The sequence below is a fragment of the Crinia signifera genome, chromosome 2, assembly GCF_055691185.1.
Source record: "Crinia signifera chromosome 2, ASM5569118v1, whole genome shotgun sequence".
NCBI classification, from domain to species: Eukaryota; Metazoa; Chordata; class Amphibia; order Anura; family Myobatrachidae; genus Crinia; species Crinia signifera.
This window is the reverse complement of record NC_139218.1, coordinates 84,095,421-84,110,029: the sequence shown is the minus strand read 5'-3', so window position 1 is coordinate 84,110,029 and position 14,609 is coordinate 84,095,421. Positions and strand designations below refer to the sequence as shown.

The following is a 14,609-nucleotide window of genomic DNA, read 5'->3' as shown; positions in this document are numbered from 1 at the left end:
ATATCAGAGACGTTTGATTCGCTCTGCACCTTGATAAAGGGGCCACTTGGCTCTGAAACGTTGGCTTATACTCCATGCCTGCAGTCTTTTTGTACAGCGCCGCCGCCGCCACTCGAACTATACATAGCAACAGCGCTGCTGTCATCTGGAGGGAACTGTTAGTTTGTTACAGTATTAACATTTTGCTCCCATTATTGGAGTGATGCACTACGGATATATATATATGTATACAATGTATGTGTATATATATATATATATATTTACACACATATACAGGTGTCCATGTTCTACCTGTCGGATGGATGTATATGTCGATCGTCTCGCTTCCCGTATAGAGCAACATCCTGCAACGTCTGTACGCTGGTATCATCTGCTCCATTAAATATTCTATATGTCCTTTTAGGGTGGTCTTATACAGCGGTGTAGCTAGGTGCCATGGTGCCCGGAGCAAGGGCATATTTCGCGCCCCCTCCCTCCTCCCGGTAATGAATTGGGGGCGTGGCTAACATGTGTTGGCATGTTACATTTGAAATATATAAGACACTGTAACGGAATCTGCTGCTCTATATAACACACTGTAACGCAATTTACTGCGCTATATAAGACACTGTAACGGAATCTGCTGCGCTATATAAGACACTGTAACGGAATCTGCTGCGCTATATAAGACACTATAACGGAATCTGCTGCGCTATATAAGACACTGTAAAGGAATCTACTGCGCTATATAAGACACTGTAACGGAATCTGCTGCACTATATAAGACACTGTAGCGGAATCTGCTGCACTATATAAGACGCTGTAACGGAATCTGCTGCGCTATATAAGACGCTGTAACGAAGTCTGCTGCGCTATATAACAACCTGTAACGGAATCTGCTGCGCTATATAAGACACTGTAACGGAATCTGCTGCGCTATATAAGGCCCTGTAACGGAATCTGCTGCGCTATATAAGACGCTGTAACGGAATCTGCTGCTCTATAAAAGACACTGTAACGGAATCTGCTGCGATATATAAGACGCTGCAACGGAATCTGCTGCCCTATATAAGACGCTGTAATGGAATCTGCTGCGCTATATAAGACGCTGTAACAGAATCTGCTACGCTATATAAGACACTGTAACGGAATCTGCTGCGCTATATAAGAACCTGTAACGGAATCTGCTGCACTATATAAGACACTGTAACGGAATCTGCTGCGATATATAAGACACTGTAATGGAATCTGCTGCGCTATATAAGACACTGTAATGGAATCTACCAACACGCATAATGCCCCCCTTAGTACCACACGCATAATGCCCCCCCCCCATAGTGCCACATGCATAATGCCCCCATAGTGTCAAATGCATAATGCCCCTGTAGTGCTACATACATAATGCCCCCTCAGTATTGCCACATACACATATGCCCCCATAGTGCCACCTACACACATGCACCCATATGCCCCCCCCCCATATTGCTACATGCATAATATCCCCCCATTGTGCCACATGCATAATGCCCCCTTAGCAACACACATAATGCCCCTCGATAGTAGTGTAAACAGATGGCAGTTGGCAGTGCTGCAGCTTACACTGCATGTCACACAGCTGGGGGCAGAGGAAGAAGAGAGGGGACAGAGTTACCTGGAGTCAGCAGAGGGTGGGACTGAGGTGCTGGGCAGAGGGGGCCTAGCTGCTGTAGTGGACGAAGCTGGCAGGTATTTCCTAGATCACATGCAGGGCCGTGGACGGAGGTGCCGGGCGGAAGATTGACGGAATGGCAGCTGCTGGGCTGATGGGCGGAGCTTCCACTGCTAGGCAGAGGAAGGACGGAGCTCCGTCCTCCTGCTGCCGCAGACGGACACGTGGGGGAGAGACCTCTGTTTTTATGCTGGGAGCTCGCTGCCGGCTGCCGCAGCACTATACATTAAAAAAAAAACAGCTGCATCCGTGCGAGCGGCAGCGGGCGCCATTAAATCCCCGGGCACCGGCAGTATCATTTGCGGAGGGGGGGCGGGCCGGCGGCGCCATTCCACAAATCGGCGCCCGGAGCAGGAGCTCCGGTGGCTCTGCCCTCCCTACGCCTCTGGTCTTATATGAAACAAAGGTGTGCAACTGAAGACTGCACCTCCAGTATTACAACAGAACAGACAGCATAACCACTAGCAGCAGAGAGCTGTGCATGTCTAATGCACAGTCACTGACACATATACTGTGTTCCGTCTCCTAGTACTAGATAACAGACACCACTGTCAACTTCTCCTCACAAGCCAAAGTTTATTTAGTTTTATACGAGCTGGGGAAAGGGGGAGGGGGAGGGGGGGGGGGGGGGGTCCGGGCTCTGCTGCCCACGGTGTCATTCGTCCAGCAGCAGGGGAGAGGTCCGGGCTCTACAGCCTGTGCAGAGTGCAGACATTCAGGAGAAAGGGAGGGGTGGGGGCTCTACAGCCCGTTCTTAAATTCAGCAGCAGGGGAGAGAAAGAGTCCGGGCTCTAAAGCCAGTGCTGCCTGTCATTCCAGATTGAACATTGAAGCAGGGAAGAGTGTGTCACTGCCGCCCTCTGCCCTCTTCCCTCCAATCGCGTCTGCTCCTATCTGTGACGCCGGCTGCTGCTACTGTCACTGAGGGGTTGGAGGATGGCCGCGCACCTGAAGGAGGTACCCAGAGTGCTACATATAGATATATCGCATCTGAAACATCGTGGGTGCTAAAAAGCACCCACGATGGCTCAGATTCCGATATATCTTATGTTCTGCAGGTACGACCACCTGATCCAATCTGATGAGCACGGGAACGCGCATCAGATCAGATCAGATGTCAAACACATGCGATTTTCGGCCGATTTCATCCGATTTATCGGCCCAAAGGGCCGAAATCGGATGAAATCGGCCGAAAATCGCATAGTGTATGGGGGCCTTAAGAGCCACAAGATTTCTCTCTGGTGAATAAATTACATAAAAAGGTAAATATAGATCACTATGACTGATGCCATCTAAAGATGATGTTATGTGCTGGACTGGGCCAGCAACAGAAATCTTGGGGCCCGGTACACTGATATCTCTGGCGGGCCCTCCTAACCCCGCCCCGGAGAGCAAAACATTTTTAGTATACTGCATATTGAATGTGTTTAATTGTTACAAAAGAAACATAATTAATATTCCCTAATACCAGAGGAGGGTCCGAGTAAGTACCCTTACAGGAACCAGGGGGGTGCTTTATAAACCATTGCTAGGCACTGCACTGCTGCAGCTATGCTTATAGCCCCTGAGCAACTCAGAACCTTGGGGCCCCTTACAAGCTTGAGGCCTGGTGCAGGTGTCCCCTTTGACCCCCCTGTCGCCTGCCCTGCTGCTGGAACCAAGCGCTGCCGGGTAAATTGGCATAGAAAGCTATGCAGACTGCATACAATCACAAAGTAAGGGCCTCAGGAATCTCTAAGATCTGCAACAGTACGCACATTTTACTTACCCCCAATACTTAAATATTGCTGAAATACTGTTTTTAGAGGTCTAATGGAAACTGTACCTTAACAAAGACTACTCTATATTCCCTTTTACAAAATCTCTCCGAGAGTTACATCATATGGCTGGACATGACGTGGTGACTATCCCGGCAGACGGGATGCCCAAAGTCAGATTACCGATGCTGCCATACTGACTTGCGGACAGAAGATTGATGCCTGAATCTCATCATAAGTAAGGATGCGGACACCAGAATCCTGACAATAAGTATGTGGGTTGGGTTAGCGTTAGGCTGGGAAGGGGGGTTGGGGATGTTTGGTTTAGGTCGTAGCAGGAGACTTGTGGTTCGGCTGCAGGAGGGGAGGTTAGGATTACGCAGCAGGGTAGGAAGGTCAGGTTTAGGCACTAATGGGGAGAGTTAGGAGTAGGTTACTGGAAAGGAGGTATGGATGGGCAGAGGGAGGGGATGCTGGCATCAATACTCTAACTGCCAGAATCCCCCCACTGGGCACCTCTATGTATTCTGGCTGGGCAATGTCCCCATTGTAATACATCTGCATTTCAGCATATCTCAACGGCCAAACGATCTGTAATTCACAGGTATCACAAAAGCACAAACTAACCTAAATATGTCCAACTGTCTTAAGTAATATATTTACACACATCACCATAGCTCTGGCTTGCTAAGCACAAATAGTCATATGAAAATGAGTAAATTCGGTACTTGGTTAGTTTCACAGTGGCAGCAAGGCCGCGCATCTGAGTCCCCTTGCTGGGCTCGCTGCGCTCGCCAACACTACGTTCGCCACACTATCTAAAATCAACTCCATGCCAACGTGGATAGTGGGGGTATGAACTCTCCACGTTGGCATGGAGTTTATTTAGTTTATTTTAGAAAGTTTGGCGAGCTCCAAACCCGGAAATAGCGCGCGGCCATGCAGCCGCCGTGAAACTAAATAAGTACCGTCAATTCCAATAAACCACAACAGAAAAACCTAAATTCAATAGCCATTTAGGGTTAACTAATTTATGACCTCATTGATTATTTACATTAGAGTTCAGATGGACATGACATAATTTGTATATATGGGCTGTAGTTAATTTATAGAGGTTAATTTGGCAAAAATGTAAAATGCAGCAGAAGCTCCTCTAGAAAAAACTTTCTTAATATTTACACAAAATACTAAAAATAAAATGTAAGAAAAAACAAGGAAAAAAAAAATTTAAAATGTTACACATGTCCCCATAAACCCTGGAACAGACGGCATGCACTTAACCCATATTTGTTCTTGTCCAGCAAGCAGACCAATCATAATAAAACCATCCACAGAAGCTGTGCAGTATTAGCCACATTTATCACAGTAAACTGATTAATGAGGTGGAAAGATTGTTTTCCAGGCAATTTGTAGGTACAGGATGTCAAAGGGTGACACTTTATCACCCTTCTTTAAATAGGTAAAATTGCAACTGGGCAAAACATGTATGCAGCTCCATTTTTTTTAAATGGAACACTGAGATAATGTAATTAATAAAAAAGTATTTATGATAAAACAATTTTTGTTGGTAATACTGACAGTTCTAGTGACAAGGTGTACTGCAGAATATCTGCCTAGCACAGGTGCATCAGTAATGGGTCAGATACATAATAGCGTCTTTGCGCACACGGACGGTGCTAAAATATGTTAAAGCCCAAGGAGGTGTCTAACGCCCACCATAACCTTCTGTGATTTGCTGCCGAGTCAGAAGATGCATCATTGGATCAACTGTGTGACGATCAGACATCTGAGTAACCCTCAGATTTCTAAGGGTGTCTGATGAAATCATGCTGCCAATGCCAGTGAAGGTGCCTTCTAAGACACTCCCATTTTCTGGACTGCTTGCTGTCACTGCACCCAAACGATAAAGGTTTAGGTCACTGTGATCAACATTGTATCCAGAGGTCTGCACAAGTAGAGTGCAGCTCCAGCACATAACGTTAAAACATGTCAACTGCAAAAAAACTTCTACAGTATCCACCTCTAACTCATCCCTAGAGACCACACAAAAGTCTGTATCCAAACCTCTACACTACAATGTGTGTAAAAAAACAACACCACCACACAATAAACCACCCAGGGACAGTGACTTCCATTCCCAGTACATGCCACCACTTTCCTGCATTATTATATACTGATATAGATTATATTATATATATATATATATATATTTATTAATTAGAGATGTGCAGGCTCTGATTTACTCTAATTTCAAGGCAGGATCTTATAGGCTATCAACTGTCACCAACTGTCATGTGATTTTTTCACACACACAAGATATCTGCAATCCTATGTCATAATTTGCATTCAAGATGCTTAGTTTAAGCGCATTTGACCAATCTTTGAGAGGTGGTGCTAGAGAGATGGTTTTCTTCATCCCACAATCAACACTTGTTTGGATAAGTTTGGATTTTCACTTGCAACAAATGAAAGGGATAACACATCTACACTACATTATGGAAGGCATTCATGCTCTGTATGTGGACACCTGACACACATTGTAACATCTGACCAGAATGCAAAGTTGCCACAGATGAATACTGGGGCCACTAGTTACAGCACTGTTTAAACAGTGGTACAAGGACAATCAAGAGACAATAGGCCACTTTGTTTGCATCAATAACCCCATGGCACAACTCTTTGCAAACACTGCCACTGGGTGAAAGAGGTCTGGAAAGTATATCCTATTTTGCTAAATGAAGGTTCCCACTGTAATTAATGATTACTAGTGTGGAGAAAAGTTCAAAAGGCAATGGACCATGAATGGAAAATGGAGCAATCCAGGGCGGCGGTGGCTCGGTTATGATGTGGGCTGTTTTCAGCTATCAAAGACAAGGATTCCAGATAGATCTGCAGACATTACTGACTCTGCGACCATACTAACACACATTCGTTCTGACAGCGCAAGGATCCCATGTTCCATCATGTTGCTCCTGTAATCAAATTTAAATGAGGACCTACGTGTTACTGAACAGGTGTCTGAGTTTCTCAACCACATGAGTGTATATGAACCACATCAATGCCATCCCTTCCCAATGGCCCGGGATAAAGAATCACTGTGCAATCTCTTCACAGGCAGGGAGACCATTATGGAGGAGAATGACGCTGTTCAGGGTTTAAGCTTGTGATGTAAAACTTTGCCTGTTTGTTCAGTCATTTACTTTCAACTGCGTTTTAAAAACAAGCCTAATAAAGATCTTTTTGAATAGACCTTGTTGGTTTTGGAGTTACACACATAAGTCTATAATGAATGGTGACATGTCTACTTAAATGGATTTGCTTTGGTAATTTTACCCCTGTTAATAATAGGCTTAGCAGTGTTCTTCAAAACACTAATACTGAAACACGAATATAATGCATTTCCAAACTTGTTACTTTTATTTTAGTAAAGATAGTAAAGTATATCAAATTTTAATCCTAAATAAAAAACTTATCTACCTCTTACGTCTGGGAAAACTGTTGTGATTTTTGACATTCTATAGTTTAACAAAAAAAAAAGTAATTCACACCCACCAGATCATCATACTGGAGAAACCGATTAATTGCCCATATCCTGTGTTATCAGTTTTTGGTTCCCGACTGACAGGAAAGAAAAACTAGGTTATATGCTCTAGTATGTTGCTCGACAACTGATTTAAGAATCCTCGTGGTCAGATCGCTGTGAAAACAACTTTGGACATATCCTGATAAATGCCATATTAGGCTGCTAGGTAAGCGAGACGGGACAGATACGTCCCTACATACAGTGAAATGTGTTTCTAATGGAAAGTAAAATCATTGAAAATGTAGTCAGATGCAAAACTAGAAACTTAAGGGCACCAGAGCACAATTTTAAAAGGGTATCTAAAATTTCCTAAGATGTTTCACCACCATACAGTACATGACCTCCCCAAATACATTTCAGAAAGCAAGACGGTGTCTGCAATTACAGGGACACCCCAATCTCTTACATATTTGTCTGTTTGTCATTTATGCATTCGGACAGTGTTGGACCGATTTGGACAAAACCAACGTGAGGTGGCTGGATTGGGTCCAGATTAGGTTCAGGGCCACTAAAACGCCCAATCCCGACCCCGTGGGCCCAAAAATGTTATTGTCCACCTACACTTTGCTATGATGATCAACAAGGCACAGGGACAATCACTACAGGTTGCAGGCATCAATCTTGATAGCCCATGTTTCGCTCATGGGCAACTTTATGTTGCTTGCTCTCGAGTAAGCACTGGCAAAAATCTTCACATATATGCACCAGGGGAAAAACTGTCAACGTCATGTACATCAAGGCTTTGTAATAAATACCTATGGCTGATGAGAAGGAAAACTAGAAACCCATCTTGCGATGTAAAAGTGATTAAGAAAGAGGTTGTACTGTTATAATTTATAGATTAGTTTAGTTAATATACTGAAAATATAAAGAAAATTTGAGAAGCAAGGATACAAAATTACAAAAATACAAAAACAACTTTACAAAATGCAAAAAATGCCCCCAAAAATTACAAAAAATATATATTTTTTACAAAGTTCCAAAAATACCCCCCCAAAATTGCATTGCCTCTCAAAAATACATGGAGATAAAACATTGCTGCTAAGAGAAAGTCTGGGGATTATGGCTACAGGTGAAACTCCAACAAAAAAAAATGACACTAGGAAGCCACCTCCTGGGTCTGTTGGAAGAGCTGTCAATCATAAAACAAGAGAAGGATAAAGTACAAGTACAGTAATGCTAATTACACAACCAAAGACAAGCAATCCTCTAGTTAAACTATATTTTAGTTCATTTTACTACAATGCAAAACAAACTGATAACTTGGAATATTTAAAGATGGAAAAATTATGCATAGGAAAACCTGGTGCAAATGATGGAAGTCAGATTCACCTGTTAGTAAATGTTATTCTTAATAAGGTATATAGAAAGAAATCCAAAATGGTTTGCTGGTTGCTGAAGATTGACTGGTGAACAAGCCCTTTTTCAATGGCGAAACACGCGTCCAAGGAGGTACCATGACTGCCACAGTGGGAGCCTGACTTATACATTTAAACCAAGCTGGACAGAACATAGGATAAGTACACCCTATAAGCATGGGTCCTCAAACTGCGGCCCTCCAGATGTTGTGAAACTACAAATCCCAGCATGCCTTGCCACAGTTTAACACTCCCTTATAGCAAAACTGTGGCAGGGCATGCTGGGATTTGTAGTTTCACAACATCTGGAGGGCCACAGTTTGAGGACCCATGCCCTATAGAGTAAGTGTGTTGTTATAAACCTATTCCTTTAGTTCTTGTTATAACCACATAAGAGTTGATATCATAACAAGATATAGTGTAAAACTTCTTGATGTTTAAAAATATGACATTGAGTGCAAATGTGAGCAAGGGCCATTATCACTAAATATTATGACTGAGATTAACAGTAATTGATGTGCCTTGCCCAAATATGTTACTGCTATACTTTTATTTAGGGGACTCTCATTGTTATCAAACTGGGAGTGACCGCCTGCGCTCACCACATTATCTAAAATCAACTCCACGCCGACATGGATAGTGGGGGTATGAAAAGGTCGGAGGATGCGTACCGTCGCCCCTTGCGGGCTCGCTCTCACCACGCTTCGGGTTGGCGTTGATAGTGGGGGTGGCGTTGACAATGGGGGTGCATTTAACATTGTAAGTGCCCATCAGGGTGCTTGTACAATTAAAAATCGCATTGCATCGCATGCCATTTGATGGCATGCAATGCTATGTGATATTTCATTGTACAAGCACTCCTGTTAATTTAACATGAATATCGCATCGCACACCACTAAGTATGGTATGCGATGGGCGCCGTGCTAGGAAACAAGTACCAAAACATCTGTACATGTGTGTATTATGTTGGAGCTATACAGTATAAAGGTTAATAAAAATAAAAAAATAAAATCTGAATTTCCAAATGAAAATGAGCCACTTATGCAGACTATTATTAGACTTCACAGTATATGCAGACTACATAGGCTAATATTTTCTTTCTTTATTCAGTAATGATATGATGCTAAAACAAAATGAAACAACTTTTGCTAACTGTTATGGCTACAAGTACTTTCCAATACTAGAACACACCAACTAAAAGCAGTTATGCTTCCCTTAAGAACAGCTGACAGCTTGTTTTCATTACAGCTGTCTATTTATTTCATTTTAAAACATAATTCCATCAAATTATATTGACCATGAGATATCAACTATAGAAGCATTTAAATTACAGTACGAAACTGTTCATTTTAACTAGCTGCATTTTTGTGGCTCCAATTTAGTAATAAACTGGGAATGTCATCCGAGATGTAAAACCTAGTGGTAGGAAACCCAGCATGCCATCTCAGATGTATAACCTAGTAGTAGGAAACCCGGCATGCCATCTCAGATGTATAAGCTAGTAGTAGGAAACCCGGCATGCCATCTCAGATGTATAACCTAGTAGTAGGAAACCCAGTATGCCATCTCAGATGTATAAGCTAGTAGTAGAAAACCCAGCATGCCATCTCAGATGTATAACCTAGTAATAGAAAACCCGGCATGCCTTCTCAGATGTATAACCTAGTAGTAGAAAACCCGGCATGCCATCTCAGATGTATAACCCAGTAGTGGGAAACCCGGCATGCCAACTCATGTATAACCTAGTAGTAGGAACTCCAGCATGCCATCTCAGATGTATAACCTAGTAGTAGGAAACCCGGCATGCCATATCAGATGTATAACCCAGTAGTGGGAAACCCGACATGCCAACTCATGTATAACCTAGTAGTAGGAAACCCAGCATGCCATCTCAAATGTATAACCTAGTAGTAGAAAACCCAGCATGCCAACTCATGTATAACCTAGTAGTAGGAAACCCAGCATGCCATCTCAAATGTATAACCTAGTAGTAGAAAACCCGGCATGCCAACTCATGTATAACCTAGTAGTAGGAAACCCAGCATGCCATCTCAGATGTATAACCTAGTAGTAGGAAACCCGGCATGCCAACTCATGTATAACAGTAGTAGGAACCCCAGCATGCCATCTCAGATGTATAACCTAGTAGTAGAAAACCCAGCATGCCATCTCAGATGTATAACCTAGTAGTAGAAAACCCGGCATGCCATCTCATGTATAACCTAGTAGTAGAAAACCTGCCGAATGACATCTCAGATGTATAACCTAAAGTAGGAATCCTGGCATCAAACAGAACACAAAAATGACATGAGTACATAGAAAACAACTCACCAAAATCCAACAACTGCTTGATGGAGAGAGGGGAGGGGGAAAACTTGGAGTAGTACTCGATTTGATTAGGGATGGTGATTTTCAGAAGGTTCATGCACAGCCTCATGATGATGCTCCTATGAAGGCAGGTGACCACCGATAGTTAGAACGTCACAAATAGTAACAAAAATAAATCTACATATTTATAATACACTTAATAGTAACTTAAATCTGACCATGCACTTATATGTACATGCCCATATAGTAAGTGATGCAGGTACTGCTCCGTGTGCATGTACCGCTAGAGCTGATGCTACAGTTTGGCAGATAAGTGGCTGTCACTGCTGGAGGTAAACAATGCTGGTAATAATAACAGGTCACAGATCAGCCAATGCTCAGATGCTGCCGCTCAGCCTCACACACCTCCCGCACCAGCAGCAGCGGCGGCAGCAGCAGCAGAGGCCCGGACACGCCCCCTGACCCTGGCGGGCCCGCGCACAGCACGTCCCCAGCATTCCTACACGGGGAGACCAAGCGCGTTCCCGAGTACCAAGCAAGTGGGCGTGTCGGCCCAGTCTCCTTACCTATTGCCGACACGCCCCTTCTCAGTGTACGCTTCTGTGATTGGTAATGAAATCAGAAAAACAGAACGTGATGGTGCTCGTTCAGGTAAGACGCACAGGTGATGAAACGAGGACGCGGCAGTGCTGGTGACGTCACTCCTGACACCGTTGAAGCGCAGCCGCCTTCCTCATACTGTGTTATCACTGGTGCTCACTGCTCAGGTAGCATGATAGATGTATCAAAGCTTCCATAGAGGCTAAGTGGAGATGTTGCTCATGGCAACTAATCACAATCTAACTATCATTGACTTACCTATTACGTGTCCACTTACCTGTTTTGAAGTGTAGTTTATTTAACTGTAATACTTGTTTGAAAAATTCTCCCAGGTCTCATGTAAAGTTGGAGTTGGTTAGTTGGACTTAATAGGCAGGGTGTACTAAGAAGAAAATGCAGTACAACCTCCGTTTTTTCGCATTTTCAAATGTACTAATACCCGGCCGCCGCATCATCGCAGGGCAGGTTATCGCCACCTTTGGGTGGCGATACCCTATAGAAGCATATGGGCTTCTATCGCTGCCTGCCGTCCGACCCATTCTCCTACCTCCCTCCCCATTCTCCGTGAAACTCCTCCTCCACCTAGCATGTCAGTCACAGATGGCTGCAGGGAGGAGGAGGAGGTGCCGGGACAGCCGCACTGATCTGGGATGTGACGGAGACCTAGGGTGACCAACTCATCCCTTTAATCCGGGACACATATTAATTACACAGGTTCTGTGGCAGTTTAAAACCAGGTGAAATGGAGTCTTGAGGTGTGGCAGTTTAAAACCAGGTGAAAGCCAGCCACAGAACCTGTGTAATTAATATGTGTCCCGGATTAAAGGGATGAGTTGGTCACCTTACGGAGACCCCTCCCGCACACCACATCACAGGTATCGCGGTGGGCCTCTGTCACAGCACTGCGATGCTAGACGCATACGTTTTCAAGGGTCTTACTGCATTTTCAAATGTACTAAAAACCTGGCCACCCCGTCTTCGCCGGCAAGCGCTATACACTATTGAAGTCTATGGGCTTCTATCGCCGCCCGCCACAGACGCACCCCCATCAAAGATGCCACCCCTCCTCCCCCTGGCTTACCTTCCTGCAGTTCCTCCTGGACCCGGAAGGTAAACTCCTTCTCCCCCTAACAACGCAGCTGGACGTCCTTCCGGCTGCGGGGTGGAGGAGGAGGCCCCGGGACAGCCTGCTTAGGCTTCCCGGCATGAGGGGAGGAGGAGGTGCCCAGGGATGTGACAGAGACCCCCGCACACCACATCACAGATATCGCGGGGGGGGGGGGGCGCTGTCACCGCACTGCGATGTAAGCCGCAGATGTGAATACATGTGTGCTAGCATCGCTGCGGTCGGTCGGCAAGGTGTGGCGATGTATTTTAATACATCCCGCCCAAAATACGGTTGCGATTGACTGAAGTTTGCTTGAGCCATAAAAATGAACAAGAGATTGAAGTAATTTGGGAGGACGGTGCAGGTGAAAGTGGCATATTCAAGCATTGTAAAGGTCCATACACACTGGACGATTATCACCAGTGTGTATGGTGCACGATGATGGCGAAAATAGCTGGGCTGAAAAACGCTCAGTGCATACACACTGCACGGTTTTCCCCCTGCCCAACCATTTTCCCCGGGCGTGGAGGCTTATCATAGCAGGATGCTATGGAAAGCCGTCCTCTCCATCGTTCATCTGCTGGTAATACCAGCAGATGAGCGGCAGCCGGCAGCGATGATGTGGGAGCGCGCAGCATCGCTCATCGTTCGTGCTAAGTTGAGAAAACTGAAAAGCTTTCACATGAAAGTCCCCAGTGTGTACGAGGCTTTAATTTACAGGGCTGGGCAATTGCGGCCCTCCAGATGTTGAGGAACTACACATCCCAGCATGTCTTGCATCAGTTTCAGCATGGCCACATAGCAAAACTAATGCAAAGCATCCTGGGATGTGTAGTTCCTCAACATCTGGAGGGCCGCAATTGCCCAGCCCTGCTTTAATAGGATCCAAAATCGCAGGATTGGAGCTTCAAATTGTCATGCTTCTCTCCTCATGTTTCAGTATGTTGCCTGTGGACATTTTAACAATGTTGATATAACTGCCGACATTCGTTGTTATTGTCGACCTTTTCACTGCATCCTGCTTCACTTATCCAAGCTCTACTAGCAATATTGCTGTTGTAATCCAGATGTTGCAGCGCTCATCGTTGCAGCGATCTGGCCGCTAGTGTTCGTTTCTCGTGACAAATTCGTACCCGCTGCATGAAATTGCCAGCAGGTGATATCGCCCTTCAATGTAAATTACATGAACACGCATGACATTGGGATTGCTCCAATCATCACAGGAGTCGCATGTGGCAATTGGCGCAGCAACAATGAGCGTAGTAGCTACATCTGTATATCACCCCTTCCTGTTATTACTCATTACCAGTTATTTATATAGCGCACACATATTCTGCAGTCCTATTGCATATTTGGCCATTCACATCAGTGCCTGCCCCAGTGCTGCTTTAAGTCTTTGTGCCTGATTCAGAGTTGGCTGTATGGTATGCATTGAGGATGTGCAAAGGGACATAGCGACAGAAATTGTATATGGATTGTAACTGCAAAGCGGCCAGAGCTTGATTGACAGCAAGCCGGCATTCCGAGGGTGGTGGCTGGCCATTTTCTAGGTGTGTCAGAAAAAACCTGGCGTGCGGAAGTGTTTTTAGGGAGGATCTGTGACATCAGCATTGGCCTTGATCATCCTGTCTCAGTCGCAGAGTTGTGGAAGGGTCAGACTTACTCACTTTTGCACTTTTGAATGGAAAAGTCATTAGATGGTTCTTGAATGCGTCTGGATTTGCGAGTGGATAGTGTATAGCGATCCATTCTCAATTCTCTCTCAAATTTACACAGGGCGGGTTTTCTTTCTGTCTGGCCAGCAGCTATCTACTCACAGTCATATGCAACTGTGCAGATCAGCGATCAGGTCTGAATCATAGTTAAGAGGTAGTTAGTGTTCATTCTAGCACCCGCTATCTTTGAAAATCCGTGTAGTTCCTCTTCCCTGCCTGGGGTGTCACTGTCTGCTGTAGTGCTTCTAGCACAGTGTGGTCTATATATCAGCACTGATATGCAAACTGCATGGGTTTTCAAAGATAGCGGGTGCTAGAATGAACACTGGTAGTGATCAGTGAACAGAGTGAGTTTATAAAAATAACTAAAATTAAAATCTTTCTTGCAAATAACCATTTATATATACTACTCGTAATAGTATTTTCAGTGGCAGATCTCATGTATCACAGTGTGTCACTGGTAAACCACGAAC

The 14,609-nt window shown here is 44.6% G+C and overlaps 1 protein-coding gene across 5 annotated transcripts in view; it reads right to left on the bottom strand.

Annotated features, from left to right (window-relative positions):
* PDK3 (pyruvate dehydrogenase kinase 3) overlaps positions 1–11,408 on the bottom strand; it is a 77,871-nt gene extending 66,463 nt beyond the window's left edge. Inside the window, exons 1-2 of one of the 5 annotated variants that reach the window (XM_083172517.1) lie at positions 11,280–11,408; positions 10,717–10,832 (exon numbers count right to left, since the gene is read on the bottom strand). In XM_083172517.1, coding sequence (XP_083028643.1) covers positions 10,717–10,822 — 106 coding nt within the window. In that variant the 5' untranslated portion in view covers positions 10,823–10,832; positions 11,280–11,408. Of the gene's footprint in view, positions 1–10,716; positions 10,833–10,931; positions 11,254–11,279 lie in introns of those variants that run through there. The other 4 variants (XM_083172515.1, XM_083172513.1, XM_083172516.1 and 1 more) reach the window with 4 other exon arrangements.
* Positions 11,409–14,609: the final 3,201 nt, after the last annotated feature.